Source organism: Mesocricetus auratus, unplaced genomic scaffold, assembly GCF_017639785.1.
Source record: "Mesocricetus auratus isolate SY011 unplaced genomic scaffold, BCM_Maur_2.0 Super-Scaffold_6723, whole genome shotgun sequence".
In the NCBI taxonomy this organism is placed as follows: Eukaryota; Metazoa; Chordata; class Mammalia; order Rodentia; family Cricetidae; genus Mesocricetus; species Mesocricetus auratus.
In genome coordinates, this window is record NW_024429183.1 from 3,846,576 (window position 1) to 3,863,503 (window position 16,928).

At 51.1% G+C, this 16,928-nt stretch overlaps 1 protein-coding gene across 2 annotated transcripts in view; it reads right to left on the bottom strand.

Annotated features, from left to right (window-relative positions):
- Positions 1 to 16,660, bottom strand: part of Crispld2 (cysteine rich secretory protein LCCL domain containing 2) — a 54,914-nt gene extending 38,254 nt beyond the window's left edge. Inside the window, exons 1-2 of one of the 2 annotated variants that reach the window (XM_005073196.4) lie at positions 16,520 to 16,660; positions 1,104 to 1,418 (exon numbers count right to left, since the gene is read on the bottom strand). In XM_005073196.4, coding sequence (XP_005073253.1) covers positions 1,104 to 1,343 — 240 coding nt within the window. In that variant the 5' untranslated portion in view covers positions 1,344 to 1,418; positions 16,520 to 16,660. Of the gene's footprint in view, positions 1 to 1,103; positions 1,419 to 15,527; positions 15,552 to 16,519 lie in introns of those variants that run through there. The other variant, XM_040735929.1, reaches the window with a different exon arrangement.
- Positions 16,661 to 16,928: the final 268 nt, after the last annotated feature.

The following is a 16,928-nucleotide window of genomic DNA, read 5'->3' on the forward strand; positions in this document are numbered from 1 at the left end:
AAGCCTCAGGCATGCGGAAGGCTGGAAGATAGAGAAGGGAGCCCAGGCGCCCCACTCTCGTGTTTACCATGCACCTCTCTGAGCCGCAGGTGTGGGGACAGGCAGCCATGGTTGCCATGTATGTCAAGGGCCAGTCCCTTCCAGAGCAGCCTCTCTGAGTACATTTTCCCATCTGCAGATTGAGGTTAATAGTTCCTGTTCTCCCAGGTTCCCCCAGGGTCCCTCAGGTCCCCAGGCTCGCACCTCCAACCCAGTTCTCCATGGCATCTCTGATGGCATGATACACCACCCCACCCACCTTCCCAGGGAGTGCTGCTGGGGCATGGTCCCCCAACAGGAGCTTCCTCAGCCTTGACAAGGAGGTATGAGGACAGTCTGAAGCTGCCATCGACAACACGGCTTCTCTGAGCAATCGCTGGAGTCCCTACCCATGTGTGAGCTGCACCCGGCCACCCTGGGCAGTGCGTGGGAAGCAGTAGGACTCAGTGTCTGAAGGTTTAAAAGCTACTGAGGTAGAGGGTCTAGTCCAGTGGACAGCAGGTGAACCTGTGGGATGTGACCAGCCTCTCCCCGTCCTCACCCCTATCCTGATTCTGGAAAACCAGCCAAGGAGGAAATTTCCACCTTGGAACTCAGGGACAAATGAACTCTTCACCTGGCTACCCCAACAGCTTGTAGCAAGAGCTCAGGAGGGATGGCCTCTGTGGCTTCTGTCATCCTTGGCAAAGGCCAGGCATCACACACAGCAGCTGCAAAACTCCCCAGGACCCAGTGTGCCTTTTTATGTTTCCATCCCTCCCAAAAAAAACACACAGCCACCCCAGGGGCTGACATGGACATGACTGGTGGACACCTGCAATCCTAGCACTTGAGAGACGGAACAGAAGATCAGAAATTCAAGGTCATCATGACTGCAAGTCTGGAGACAGCCTAAGCTGTCAGAAAGAAAGCCACGGGCACCAGTAACCCCAACACGTAAGAGGCTGGTGTAGGCCAATCAAAATTTGAGTCATCCTCAACTACATAGTACATTCAGGGTGGCCTGAGCTACACCAGATCTCTCAAAAAGTCCTTGCCTACCCTCATGGCTGTGGGCTACTCACCATGTACTCCATGTTGGAGGCAGGGGGATACACCTGGCCTCGCAGCTTGTTGTGCAGCATGAGGATTTCCTGGCGATCGGACCAGGGGATGGCCCTGCGCACCCGTGAGTGAGGCTCTGCCTCCTGGTATTTGCTCAGCAGCTTCTCCAGGCTGGTGGTATTGGGAAGGAAAAAGGCCTGTGCTCCGCAAACCAGCAGGGCCAGCCCCACTGGGACCACACTACATAGAAGACAGCTCATGGCCCCACGCCTGCAGCCACAGCTATGGGGAAAGGGCAGCCTGGGCTCCTGAGGCAAGGACGAGCACTGAAGGTTCTGGAAAGAAAAGAGGAAGCAGGAGACAGTAAGTTAGACCTAAGTCAGCTATGCCCAACACCACCAAAAGCATAGGGAGGCCTCTGTCCCTTTAGCCAAAGTCTCCCCTAGTCTTTGCTCATGCAGAAATGCATGTGGACCTGTCATGTGGGCTTGGAACTGTCAGGGGCAGGGTGAACAGAGGCGGGGAGGGGATGAAAGATGAACCAGAGTTCTGGAGAGATCTGCTGTCCCGGGAGACCGGGCAGGCAGGGTGTCCTGAGAAAGCCACAATTCTCACCTCCCACCCTGGAAACCCTCCAGGGTCCCAGCTAAGCCTGTGAGACTAAAGGCACAACACAGAAAGGCAGGGCTCAGCTGCTCTCTAGATGCCAGAGTCAAGTCCTGCCCTGCTCCAAGGGAAGAGGCCTCAGGGTCAGAGCCCAAGGGACCATGGAATGCCCACTGTGTCCAAGGGCCCAGCCAGAAAGCACACCAAGAATGTAGAACATTCAAAGTGCCCAAACTCTATCAGGTTGGTTACAGCACTACATAGGCACATCTCCAGCTGCACAGAGTCAGGTCGAAGTGACACACCAAAACATGTCATTGCCTGTCCACCCTGGGATCATAGCAATGCCCCATCTGTGTTATTTTGTGCTTGAGTAGCATGAGGGCAGGGCCCAAAGGCCCATAGCATCAATTGTCACGTGACATTACTGCAATCAACTAGTTGAGAACCTAGGCCTAACTAAAGCAGGCACAATCAAAGTGCAATCAGTAGGGTGAATGGCAAATTGATTAGTGATGGAAAAGGAAAATTGGGTGGGGAATTATACATCAGGTAAAAGGAGCCAACTAGGGCTTGTGTTTTGGTCTTAATACAGCATGGACGTAAGTTTAAAAACAACTGGTAGAAGACGGCACTAACGATGCTGTGCACAAGTTTGAAATTCGGTTTGGGCTGCAGCTCAGCCGTGGGACACCTGGCTGCCTTACATTCCCAGAGCTGGAAAAAGATAAACAGAGAGACGAACACACACATACACATACATACACAGCCATATAGACACACACAGACATACAACTATACATACACATACATACACCTGTATACACAGCCGAGACGAACACACACATACACATACGTACACCGCCATATAGACACACACAGACATACAAATATACATACACATACATACATACATACACACAGAGACATATACACATAAACACACACCTTCTTGTACACACATGTACAGATCCATATGCAAAATTACACATCATGACATAAATAAACAAATCTTTTTTAAAGTGGGAGGCAGGCTGTTTTATGCTTTGCTTGGCTTCATGCATAGTAGCTTTCCCAGGGGGTATATGCTTTAAATTCTAACAAAGCCAGATGAGACTTTGAGTGTTGTTGGCACTATACCTATACCAAGGTGCCATTTCCTCTATCTTTCCCCTGTCTTGTGACTCTTAACTGGAAAAATCCTGTCTCGTTTGCTGTTTTGATTTATATATTTGATGTCAAGTTGAATAAAATTTATTAATGTAAAGCTTCAAAAAGAGTGGGAGTCAGGTATGATAGCGCACACCTTTAGTCCCAGAATCTGGGAGACAGAGGCAGGTGGATCTGTGTGAGTTTGAGGCCAGCTGGTCTGCAGAGTGAGTTCCAGGACAGCCATGACTGTTATACAGAGAAACCCTGTCTTGAAAAACCAAAATAAAATAAGAGATCAGGACACAAGCACAAACAGAGGGCCAAGCATGGGAGGACACAGGTGCCACCTGCAAGCCAGGGGAGACCTCCAGAGGAGCCAGCTCCACCCACAGCTCCAGCTTTGGTTCCTGGTTTCTGGCACTGTGGCTGACATGTGACCTGTGGGGCCAGGACACAGCAGACCAATACACCGGGCAATGCAGGAGCAGGAAGAGGTGTGTCCCAGGTGTTGCTGGGCTGTAGCTGTGAGGAGCAAGAGGAGGGAGAAAGACATGAGCCTGTGGGACCTGGAGCTTGCTGTCAAAGCAATAAGCCACAGCACGGGGCACAGGGACATGTCCAGCATCCCAGCCTGTGGGGACCATTCCCCATCCCACTGCCCACGCTGCATCAAAACTAGAGTCAGGGCCACATGTGGCAGCACATTCCTGGATTCTAAGGCTGAGGCCAAGGCCAGCCTACATGTTGAGTTTGAGGCCAACCTACACAACTTGGCAAGATCTTGCGCCAAAATAAAAAAGGGGGGAGCTGGAGAAATGGCTCAGTAGCTAAGAGCACTTGCTGCTTTTGCAGAAGACCCAAGTTCAGTTCCAATATGATCACTTACACTCATGCATAACTCCAGCTCCAGGTGATCTGATGCCCTCTTCTGACCGCCATGGACACCAGGCATGTTCATGGTGCACAGACACATGCAAAGGCGAAACATTCACACACACAAGCAAATCTAAATTTAAAAATTTTAATAAAAATTTAAAAGGGCTGAAATGCATGGGACCAAGCTCACTCCTCGGCACTGCATTTGTGTGTCTGCCTTTTCCACCATTTTAATTTGTGTGTGATATGTGCTTGACATGGGGTGCACAGGAAGATCCGATGACAACTTGCTGGAGTTGGTGTGTGTTCCCGGAATCAAACGTAGGTCATCAGACTTGCAGGCAAGCACCTTTACCCACTTACTAAGTCATCTAACTGGCCCAAAAGCCTTTTGTGAAGGAGGTGTACATGATTTCCTGGATGTCCAGAGCTTAGCAATGACTGAGCTGATCCTGACAGAGAGTCTTGGCAGCTTCTAGAAGGGGCCCTGCACTTCTCTAGTTTCCATGTGAGCACCTGGCTGCCATGGCTCTCCATTACCCAGAGCTGTGGTCCTATGGTTCCATTCAATAAATGCCCAGCACTGGACAGCCAGAGAGGAGTTGGGACTAGACGGGTGTTCACCTTTCATGACACTCTCCAGAAGGGCTCACCTTTGACTGGTGCAGCCCACTAAAGGACACCCAAAAGCATAGCAACAAGGCCTGACTCTGGGGTTCTGGCACCCTGTCCTGCCTCCCGGGAAGGATGCTGGGTGGTGACTCTGTAGGTGAAGACTCCCTAATGTGTCACCCCAGAGAGATGAACAAAGCCTCTGGGATACTCACCCAGGACATACCCCTCCTTGGCAAACACATACACAGTACGATCTGTGCTGTGTCCTTGACACACTGTGTGAGCTGCCCTCTGCAGCTGCAGCCACATCCTCACGTTCCTTAGTCACAGTGGTCACAGTGGGAGACTGGGCCCCAGCTCCCCCAGTTTCAGGGATAAGGCCCACACTCCTGATTACTTCTCTCTCCATCCTGATTCCCTCGGGCTCACCAAAGTCAACACCCTTGCTTCTTTTCCTTTCTTTTCTTTTCTGTGAATGGTATGTGTGGGTGATTATGTGTGTCCCTACATGTTTGCATGTATACCTACAGGTGTGCACATGCATGTGTAAAGGTTAGTGTTGATCACCTTGTCTATTGAGGCAGAGTCTCTCATTGCTTTGTCTAGTCTATGCAGCCAGCTTGCTCCTGGAATTCCATCTCTGTCTCCTGTGTGCTGGTATTACAGGTGGCTGCTACACCTGCCAGAATTTTACAACGGTTCTAGCAATCTGAACCCTGGTCCTGACACTTGCACAGGGATTTGGTTACACACTGAGCCATCCCTCTGACTCTCAACACCATTCCTAGAGGAGCCTCCCCCAACCAACCTCTGACGCTCCATCACTCACCAACTTGGACTGCCCCCCCATGAGCTGTAGGGCCACACAGCCAGGAGAGTCTCTGCAAGATGGTGTTCTCTTTTGCTAGAGTTACAGAACAGAGCTCAGGAGACCCCAGGTAGCTAAAGCATCCGGCTCCCACAAGAACAAGGCAAGAGGGGTACAGGAAGCTTGGACAATGCGCTTGGATCCCAGGGTCAATGGTGAGACTTGGATTGTGAAATCAACTCTGCTAGTATGCCTACATTCCTAGGGCTGTGGCACGCACTGGGACATGACTGTGGACAGAAGGTCTGCAGCCCATTTTACAGAAGACAAAGCTGAGTCCTGTACACATTACAAGACTTGGGAGTCTGAGTGGCCAGTTGGAGGGAGAGGGAAAACCCGGCTTTCTGAATGCTTAAGGACAATGCAGCTGCCATCGTATTAGCTTTCCAGTGACCCCACCAGTCCCAGATGGCACTTGATGCCATTTAGAGGTCTAAAAGCTGTTTTGTTGAAATGCTAGCAAAGCCCTGGTCCAGAAACGAGGGGCCGTCAGGGAAGGTTGTTGCATCATGTGGCCCAGCTGCTCTGTGTTTGGGGAAGCCTGCCAAGAAGATGTCAGAACTAAGACACAGCTGCCGGCCCAGCCTCTGCACACGCTGTTCCTACAGCCCAGCCCCTGACCCCAGAGTCCCCGCTGCCAAGCCCGCCAGTGAACCTCTGCTCACTATGGGCTCCCCTTCCTGGAAAGCCTTGTGGGAATTAATCACTCCACAGACCTGTCAGCCTACTCACCACTGAGTCCCAGAGTCCGTCTGACACAACTCTGCTCAATAAATATTTATGGAATGAATGCGGAGGGGCATGCCTCCTCCATTCTGGATCAGAGGAGCCATATAAGGACTGTGGTCCATGGTGGCCTCTGTGGGCTGCATCCTGGGCTTTCAGGGAAACAGAACCTGGGTTCGATCCCTGACATTGCCCCTCACCAGCTGTGTAGCCTCAGACAGGGTATTCAGCTTCTCTGGGATGCATCCACATATATGGGGAGGCACTCTAAGCCCCACAGTTAGGAGTGACAGAAATAATGAGTTAGTTATTCCTAGTGGAAATGGCAATGAAGCAGGCTTTCAGAGGCTTGGATTAGGTAGGGCTCTGGACTCAGCTCGGTTGGTAGGGTGCCTAGCAAGCACAAAGCCCTCGGTTCCACCCCAGCTCTAGTGATACACTCAGGAGGTAGGAAGATCAGAAGTTCAAGGCCACCCTGAGCCACATAGTGAGTTTGAGGCTAGCCTGGGCTACAAGAGACCCATTCTCAAACAAACAAAAGAGAGGGGTTGGGACCAATGGCATGGATCTAAGAGGAAGATAGGTCTCCCTGCAACTGTTTCTTCAAAGTCTCATCTTTGCCTTAGCCAAATAGACCGTAAAGTCCTGTTAGACATCTCACACTTGGGAGGAATGAAGCCTCGGGACACTTGACTCGGGTGTAAGATCAGGATGGCCTTTAGCCTGGGCTACTGGCTTTCTGGGAGAAAAGGTCCCTGGACATCAGGCCAGAGGGTCAGTGTCAACCTCTGGCTGGAAACCACCCAGACAACTGTGCATGTTCTGAGGGCCTCTGTGTCATAAGTCTGTCTTTCCAGGAGCTAGCCCCTAGCACTGGGTCTGCACTATGCACCTCTCCCGCTGGCTGCCCACAATGAGCTTCTTATGTGTTGGATACTCAGGCAAACAGCCTGCTCTGTGGCGCTCACCCGTCCCTTCGGTGTACGTGTCTCACTGTGACTGTGGCCAGTTTCAAGCCACCAACCCACATAAAGTCTCTAAAGGCAGTGTCTGTAGGAAAAACCACTGCAATTGCCCACTGGCCATCCGCCACCTCGGGGCATAGCTAGAGCCAGATGTAGTGTGAAAGGTTGAAAGGTCTCAGCCATAGGATTCTGCTGCCTTTGGTTCAAATGTGACTTCCTTCCTTCAAGTCTGTAAGAATTAGCTTTAATGGAGGTTCTGCTATGTGGTTTGTGACCTATCAGAAATTGAGCTGTCAGCCTCCACAAGCTGGTGTGCTAGCCCTGGCACACCACAGACTAGTGAGTTCACATCCACAGTGATGACCTGGCCAAGGCGTGTCAAGTGGGGATGGCCCAGCAGTGTACGCTCCCTCCATTCCTGGAATCTCATGTGTCATCATCTCCACAATGGACAGGGTCACTAATTTTACGAGCCCATTTCACAGAGGAGGAAACTAAAGACAGTAAACAAGGATAGTAAACAGCCTGGCCACAGTCATAGAGAGAGGCCTGAGGGGCAGGGACAATTTACTCTTTATACTCCAGTCTCCCATCCGTCCATCTCACCCAGGCAGGAACTCTGCCCCACTGCCCCACATCGGGGTGATTCCTCAGCCTGAGCCCTGCTCACTGGACAGCCACTGACCCCACACAGTCGGGCTTCCCTGGCTCTGCTCCTCTTCAAATCTAACAAAGAGAGCACTTACATCTGAGTTAGAAGCCAAGGACAGATCAGAGTCATCCCCACAAACCACCCAGAAATACCGGGAATGAAGTGTGGCTGGGAGGAGGGACGCCCTCACCCCACTTCCAAGCAGCTATCTCAGAGCTGAGTGAACAGAGAACATCCCGTTACAGATGCCTAGATGAGCAGCAGACAGCGGGCTGCGCCATCTTCCCTCCTCACTGGGTCCTGTCTGCTTTCTGACGGGATCAAGGTCAAACCAAGGGAGGTGACAGCTGGCTCCATCCCTGCTGGCCGCCCCACACTACCTAAGCTCCCCACACCCAGGTGCAAGCCACCAGTACACTCTGCCTCACAGCATCTTGTGTCCTCAGTGGCCCCAGCAAGAGACACAGTCTTTAGGGGATTCGTGGGACAAATTCAGATGCTTAATAAACATAATATGCTAAGCCAATCTGATGGGGTGTCTGTGTGGTGCTGGGAATCAAGCACCCTCATGGTGATCACACGCTCTACCACTGAACTACATCTCTGACCTTCTTTTCACTTTTTTTTTTTTTTGGTTTTTCGAGACAGGGTTTTCTCTGTGGCTTTGGAGGCTGTCCTGGAACTCGCACTTGTAGACCAGACTGGCCTCGAACTCACAGAGATCTGCCTGCCTCTGCCTCCCGAGTGCTGGGATTAAAGGTGTGAGCCTCCAACACCCGGCTTCTTTTCACTTTTTATTTTGAACCAGGGTCTGGATAAGACACCTAGGTTGGCCTTGAACTTGTGATCTTCTTACCACAGTCTTGGATTCAAGGCCTAAAATATTATGCTAGACTAATTCTGTATCTAAATAATAATCAACAAACATTTAAGCCACTTTGTGCTAAAACCAAGTATGTTCTGTGCAGGCCATGATAATATGTTGGGTTTTTTTTTAAAGCCAAATTAAGTGTCCAGATAATAAATTAATGCATTCTTAAAATAACCCACAAATAAGTGCTAGGCCTGACTTCCTTCTGCTGATGTGTGAAGGTTTCCCTGGCAACACTTCACATCACACTCTGGATAAAGAGAGGGAGCCTCCTCCTCAACGGAAAAGGAAGTGACTGGTTCCAGAGTCATGAGCAGTGCGGAAAACATGGCTGAGTCAGGCCTGGGTTCAAATCCTACTCTCTACCAGAGCTCAGGGCTACCCAGAGGGTCATCACCTTTCCACACCTCTAGTTCCTCAGGGATACGGCAAGGCTGGACCAGGATGGGTACAAAGGCCACACGAATCAATGCGTGTCTGGCCAGTGCCCACCGTATCTCTTTCTGTGTTCCTTTGTGGTGAGTTTTGAATCCCAGATGGCCTTTACTCTAAGACACAGGCTGTAACCTGGACTATTCACACAGCCCCACCGCAATGCCCCGGGAAGGCGGAAGAGCTTCAGCAAAGCAGAGCGAGCACCAGGATGTGGAGTCACCGCTGCAGGGCTCCACAGATCCCAGGAAGTCCTGGGATCCTGCCCAGGAAGGGAGGTAAAATGTAGCCAACACTAGTGTCGGGAGCTAGGCTAGGAAAGGCCCTGAAGAGCTGCAGCAGTGGCTGCTGTGGTTGGGGTGGATGAAGGATGAAGGCATGGGCAATGGCACCTGCATGTACCAAAGTCATAGGCAGCCAGGAGCTTTGAAGGCCTCTGTGAGGAGTCCTGCTTTCTGCCTGATGCAGAGAGGGGCCTCTGCAGGAAGTAAGTGCTGGATGAGGTCTGACAGAACTTTGAAAGCCTGTTCATGTGCAGCGGACCAGCACACCCTCACCTTTGTGTGTGGTGCAAAGCCAGCCAGACTCTGAGGATTAAACACACACAGTTCCTTCATGTGAAGTTCAAACCCGGCCTGCACCATTAGAAGTCTGGAAATGGTTACCCTAGGGGTGGGGGCAATGGGAGGGCCTGAGAGACCTCGGTAGGCTGTCTGGGCTCTGTAGCCTCCTCTGGGAGATTTACCTGACAGCAGATGAGTGTTGGTCCATCATCTCTTAGATGCTGAGCTTCAATGAAAGCTGGATTTGTTTTAAGTTTGAAATTGCTCAGACTGTTTGAAGGATGAATTACAAGAGGCATGAATGGCCACTTGAGAACCTCACAGGAGAGAATTGCACCCACCCTGAGCTGACCCCTCAAGAATCTCTAGGCTGGGACTGGCCCCGACAGCCCTGAAAAGTAAATGAAGAGGAAGGAGTCCAGATAAGGGCCAGCCAGGCGGCACAGAACCTCACCCAGACAGGGCTGGGTTCATCTCCTAGCTGGCAGGGCACTTTGTCCCACATTGCCAAGGCCCTGATGAAAATATCTCTTGGTGCTAGCCAGGCTGCCAAGGTCCTGGAAATAAATAGTGTGTTCAGCCGTGGAGGAGGACAGCCAGGGCGTGTGGGAGCTGTGTGTGTGTGGTGGCGATGTAACTTGTTGCAGATATGCCTGACTTGTGTGTGTGTGTGTGTGTGTGTGTGTGTGTGTGTGTGTGTGTGTGTGCGTGCGCGTGCGTGCGCGCGCGCGTTGTGTGTTTTGATGCTCTTCAGGGGTCATATACCTTATTTGTTTATTTACATTTTTGAAATAGAGTTTCTCACTGGCCTATGACTTGCAGATTCAGCTAGGCTAGAAGGCCAGCAAGCCACAGTGCTGGAATCCCAGGCACATGCCACACCCAACATGGGTTCCAGGGATTGAACTCAGGTCCTTGGGCTTGCACAGCAGGCGCTTTGCCAACTGAGCTGTCTCCACAGCCCCGCAGCTGGAGTGGCTCTCAGCTGGCACAGGACTGACTCCAGAGCAGGGAAGTAGATGCACCCAGCATCTCAGAGCCATTGCACACACGCTGGAACGGTGCCAATATCCTTGTGACACTTGTTGGAGCTCCATAGCATCTGGAGGAAGCCCTGGGCATGGAGCATGGCCAGGCAGGGGCAGACTTCCCAAGAAAGGTTTTGGTTTTGACTTAACTGATTGCTACCAGATCTCCCGCATGCTGTACTGCTAAGGTAAATCCCAGCTCCATACACCCTGCTCCATGTCTCAGCAACTAAGCTCCTCCAGAGGCAGGATTAGCAGATCCGAGGCCAGCCTGGGCTACATAGCAATACCTATTTCAAAGACAAGAACAGATGCCAGTCATACTCCCTGGTTCAGGTCTGGAGTGAGACCTGGTCACCTGTGTTTCTATTGAAGTCACAAGGGTCGCTGCTTTTCTGGGGATCCCATAGGTAGTCACTGTTCTAAAGAGCCTGCCTGTCTCCTTCTTCCCCGCCTTTGGCTTTGTTTGCCTGGGACAGGATCTTCACACAGCCCAGGCTAGCCTCAAACTCATTATGTAGTTGAGGATGACCTTGAATTCCTGGTCCTCCTACCTCCATCTCTAGCATTAGGATTAAAGGTGTGTGTTACCATAACCCAACATTTCCCAGACCCCAACACTTCCAGAATTCAGCCCATCTTCCTACCACCTTCCCAATCCTAGAATGTACTTCATATTTCATACAGGAAGGATTGCTTGGAGTGTTTCAAGACATTTATATTTCAAGTCATTTTTCTGCTCCTTCCACTCATGAAGACGCTGATGAATTCTGCTAGGAAGAGTCATTGGGAATAAAATCAGACCAGAGCAAACATACAGTGGCCACAGGTCAGCTGGGCGCAGCACAGGCCAGAGGTCAGTTGTAGAGGGCTTGCTCTTTGTTGGCAAAAGAGGTCAAGATATGACTGATGTCTCCACCTGTGCTTGTACCACCTCCCCTGTAATCACAGAGCTCCAGAAAACCCCCTGAGTAGTCCTCATATCCCCAGAGTCCCTGGGGCACCCTTACTTTGGCACCACAACTTATTCTAGAAAAAACTATATCCCAGGGCATATGCCTCCATTTCCTTCATGACTTGCTCCTAGGTAATGGTTGCTTAGTGGCACATCCCATAGTGGCTACTTGCTACCCTGAGCTGACCCTCCACCCTGGCCATTCCTGCCCCAGGCCTGTGGACCCTAGTAGAGCTCTGCCTGGTGTAGTCAATGGCTCCCCTCAGCCCACTTTCTCTTTTCCCTGCAGCTGAAACATGGTCTCTTTGGTCTGGTGTACTGGCCCACTTCACGAAGGGTCAGAAGTCACAGGCTCAATGCCAGCTCCAAGTCTTCGAGAGCAAGTGGAACCCTTCCTGACCAAAAAATTTTGGGACAGCTCTGGGATCTCTGGCCTACAAGCAAAATGGAAGCATGACTGCCTTTTCATCTGGAATGTTGCCATTCAGCATCAAAACATGACACATTCCAGAAATTGGATTGAAAATGCAGGCTTTCATAGTTTGTAAGGTTTTTTTTTTATGATTGTCCAGAAGTTGCAAAATCCCTCATTAGGCCTTTCCCCCCAATTTTGTGGGTTTTTCCTAAGCTGACGCAGCACTGGAGGCCAAGCAACCCTCCCTCTGGCTGGATCATCATGTCCCCATGGCCTGGAAAGGGGGGGTGTCTGCCCGAAAATACCACAGTTGCAATCTGGGGGTGGGGAGCAGAGCAGAGCTCCCCCAGGGCAATGTCTCAGACAGGACTCTTAGTGGGTTGCTGTGACTCAGGACCAAGACGTCAGCCCTGCCACAAAACTCCAGGCCACAGTGTCTGTCTGTACCCACCACGGAAGAGCTCACTGTCATGGGTGAGAGCAGCCAAGCTGATGATGCTTCCTCACGAAGGATGAAGGAGCCAGCTTCCTCACCGTTAGACATCCAAGGACCACATGACCTGCTGTTTCCCCTGAATACATAGCTACAGAATCATATGCACAGTGTTCCCAAAATGCTAAGCAGGGCATTTGTAGAAGTAGAAAAAGAAAAATGTGCTCTACAAAGGATGGGGTGCCTGCCTAGAATCCCTCAGTGAGGAGCTGGGGCATGGCTCACCAGCAGAGCACTGGCCTTGCATGCCTTGTTCCCTCCCCAGACAAAAATGAGCCAAGGAGGGTGGCACACTTATATATAATGCAAGCAATAAGATGATCGACCATCCTGGGCTACACTGTGAGTTCCAGCCAGCTAGGGCTACACAGTGAGACCTGTCTAAAAACCAAAAAGAAAGAAAATCCCATAGAGAAATCATCACTTTGCACACTGAAAAAAAATAGCAGTGAAACCAGTTATGTTGGTACATGCTTTAATCTCAGCACTTGGGAGGCAGAGGCAGGCAATCTCTGAATTCAGGGACAGGCTGATCTACAGAGCACATTTAAGGCCCAACCAAAGCTGCATTGTGAACCTTTATCACCAAAAAAAAGGCAGTAAAAATATTCAGACCATTGCTACCAAATGGATGGACCTTGCAAACACCCAGGCACAAAGACCATGCCCTGCAGGATTCTACCTGTGAGAAATGTCCAGAATGAGAGAATGTCCAAAGACACCAGGAAAATGATCAGTGATAAGTGCTGGAGGGGAAGCCCGAGGTACAACTGCTTGTGCACACAGGCAGCTGAGAATGTTCTGGAATTAGACTGTTGCATTGCCCATACAACACTACCAGTATACTAAATGCCCTCAGCTGTGCACTTCAAGGTGGTAAATTTTCGGAGGGCTGGAGAGAGGGCTCAGCAGTAAAGAAAGAGCACTTGCTGTTCTTGCTGAGGACCCAAGTTTGGTTCCCAGCACCTCCATGATTCACAAGCTTCTGTAACTGCCGTTCTGGGGGATCTGATGCCTCTGCCCTCCTTGGGAAATACAGTCATGTACACAAATCCACATGCAGACAAACACATACATATAAAAATAACTAAATAAGGGAATAGAGAGATGGCTTAGTGGTTAAGAGCACTGACTGCTCTTCCAGAAGACCTGGGCTCAATTTCCAACACCCACATGGCAGCTCACAGCTGTCTGTAACTCCATTTCCAGGGGATCTGATAACTTCATGCACATAAAATAAAGTTAAATAAATTCTAAAAAATAAATATTTTTGCTTTTTTTGTTGGTTTGTTTGTTCTTTTTGTTTGTTTTTGTTTTTTGAGACAGGGTTTCTCTGTATTGCTTTGGAGGCTGTCCTGGAACTCACTCTGTAGACCAGGATGGCCTCGAACTCACAGAGATCCTCCTGCCTCTGCCTCCCAAGTGCTGGGATTACACGCATGCACCACCAGTGCCCAGCAGTACTTTTAAGTAGTACACTGTGGGGAAGTGAGATGACTCCATGGGTAAAGGTGCTTGTGCCAAGCCTGAAAACCTACATTAATCACTTGCTTGGATCTACAATGATGAAAGGAAAGATGGAGTCCTGTGAACTGTCCTCTGGCTTCTACACATGCACCCTAGCACACACACCTACACACATGCACACACATACACACTCAACAAATAAATATGATTTTTAAAATAAAAAAATTAATGTGATAAATTTTACATGTATGTGTATTTTATACTTTTTCAAGAAAACAAAACAGAACATTGAAAACCCTGGACTCAATACCTAGTCGTGTGACTGCCCTTGCCTGCTGTGGAGCAGGGCGCTCTGTTGGGGACATCATAAGGTGTCCTCAGTGCCCTGGCTGCAGGAACTCTCCAATAAGTGAAATGATGGCACCCTGGCTGCGCTGTGGTTCCCTTCCTGAAGAGCCATCAACCCTTTTGACTGACGCGGGCTCTGCACATCTGGGACTCATCAAATGCAGTGAGTTAAAAAAAAAATTTTAAGCTTCCAGTTCTCAGAGTAGCAGACACAGAGGCACCTCCCTACGCACAAATTACACTGGTGACAGAAAAGAGCCTCACACCAGCTCCCACGGGGCCAAGGTCAGCACCAGGGTCCTGCCTGTAGACACTCCCAGTGTAGTCCATGCAGGAAGGATGAGAGCTTCAGGGCCCCATGCTCCCCTTCCTCCACCTAGGTGCTCTCTCTGCTCCTGCAGATCAACCCCGCCCCTTTGCAGCAGAGCAGCAGGGTCTGGGAGCATCACTGACCCAGGTCACCACGAAAGGCTTTCAGTATACTGACCACACCCTGGTAAAGAGCCCTGTCAGTACAGCCCCTTCTTGCCTTAACCCCTACCCCACCTACCTGAGGCCAGGCACCTGGAGATGCTAAAAGCCCCCCATGGCATGAGAGAAGCCTTGTGGCACACTCTGCTGTGACAGTCACGTTTATCACCTGATAAAGCACCTTCCTCTGAACTTGGGGATGGGGGTGGGCAGTGAGAGGTGCAGTGCTCCCTGGGTCCAGCTGTTTGGTGCTCTGCACATGTGTGAGCTTTAAGCATCAGTGAACGGAGCATGCCCACTCACAGGGCAGTGTGAGATATTGCTTGAGGAAGCCCAAGACATAGCAGGTCACACATCTTCCAGAGAAGTGTCAGGTGCCAACTTTATCGTAACTGTCACTGCTATTCCCTCCAAGATTCAGAACTTCCTTCTTTATCCTGTTCTGTCTGGCTGTTTTTCCTGGAGCCCTTAGTTAAAGTCCCCCTGTGATGGCAACAGTGGACAGAGAATGTTCACATCTAGACCCAGGCCTACCTATCACAAAACACACTCCGCCTCCATCCTGGGGCAGGACTCTGAGCTATCACTGACCCAGTTCCCGGGGAACAGCCCCCAGCACAGGCAATAATGCCCCAGACCTGCCACTATTCCTGGGGTGGGAGATGGTGGCAGAAGCAGAATGTCAGATGCATGCTACACATCTCTAGCACAGCCCCAGTCTGTGTGAGGCAGGGGGAATGGGCCAGCCTTGTCCTACAGGGCTGTCAGACTCTGGACATGATGTGTGGAGTGTGGATCATCTGGAGAAGGTAGGCCTACCCTACTTCACTAGGACAAGGAGTCCAGGGCTAACAGTGAACACTCAGAATCCACTCTTGGCTCCAGGAGAGTCAGGCATCCAGACAGCCTCTCACACAGTCTTAGTCACCCTAGCAACTCACCTTTCCCTGGAAAGATGGCCAGTTCAAATTGGACTGCAGCAGCAGGCATCTGGTGCTGAGTCTGTATACACCTCATAAGGAGCTGGCCTTGGCTTTCCTCATCTGGGGCAACCAATCTCCTAAGCTCCTGGGGCCAGTTCTCCTAAGAGGAGGAGTTATTCAAGATGCCCATTCTAGCAAAAAAAAAAAAAAAAAAAAAAAAAAAAGCCTGGAATATGTTCCCTATGACATTCTTTAGAATAGCTGCCTGTAATCACGACATTTGGGAAACTGAGACAGGAGGATTCATCGTTTGATTTAGAGGCCAGACTGTGCTATACCTGGACACATTCACGTGAAGCTTTGGAAGCAGTCACGACGGTGGGTTCCGTTCCTATTTCTACAGGAACAGCTCACGTTACCTCACTGACCCTCGATACTTTCAACAGAAATAGGAGGAGACCTCCGCACTGCAAGCCCGTTGCCAATGAAACTGTAAAGGGGCGTGGCTCCGTAACTTGGGACAAAAGGAACTTGCCCCTGTGATCACCCTGTCCACACAGGGTGAAACATCCCTCTAACACGACCAGGCTATCAGCGTTGCAGCTGTCAACGCCCACTGACAACACACAACCTCACCAAATGGTTGACAAATCGCACTGTGAGGGGAAAGGAGCGCGCGCGCGCGCCTCAGTGCAGCTTGGAGCCACCAGCAGCCAGGCTGGGGATCCCGGCACTTCAGCTTTCTAACTCCCCCGGCCAAAAGGCTTCGTGGCTGAGCCTCAGTTTCTTCATCTGAAAAGGGCTTTGTGGGAAGAGGCTCAGGAGAGCGCCGGCATGCAGCCCTGAAGCACTGCATCTGCTCTAGTCAGGGAAAAAGCGTCGCAGAAGACAGAAAAAGGGTACATCTCAGCTGAGGCAGGGGAATGACTGAGAGTTCGAGGACAATCTGGGCTCGCGGACAGACCAGTTCTCATACAAACAAAAGAGCAACAGGACCGAGACTCTCTCACCTGCGCAGGACTCTGGACCTCAACCTGGGCAGAGCTGGGCGAGCAGATTGCGGAGCTGGGACCCTGCGGATGCTGGGCGCTGCGAGTGGGTCCGGGACTCCGCGCGCGGCCCCAAGTAGCCACTTGGTGCTGCTCCGGCCACGCCCCCAAACCCATAGGCAGCGCTGATTGGGCTGCGCCGCGCCGGCCCCGCCCCGCCCTGCTGCCTTCGGGCTGGAGGAGGCTCTGAGGACCACAGTGCTCAAGGAGCGTGCGGCCCCTAGCCGTGACCATAAAAGTCGTTTTCATTGAGCGCTTACGGTGCTTGGCGGGCTGGGCACTTTCAGCTAGGCGGTGACCCACGGACCCCACCCGGCTCTGCCACTCAAGTGGAGGACGGGACAGACCACTGAGAAGCGCGTGCAAAACC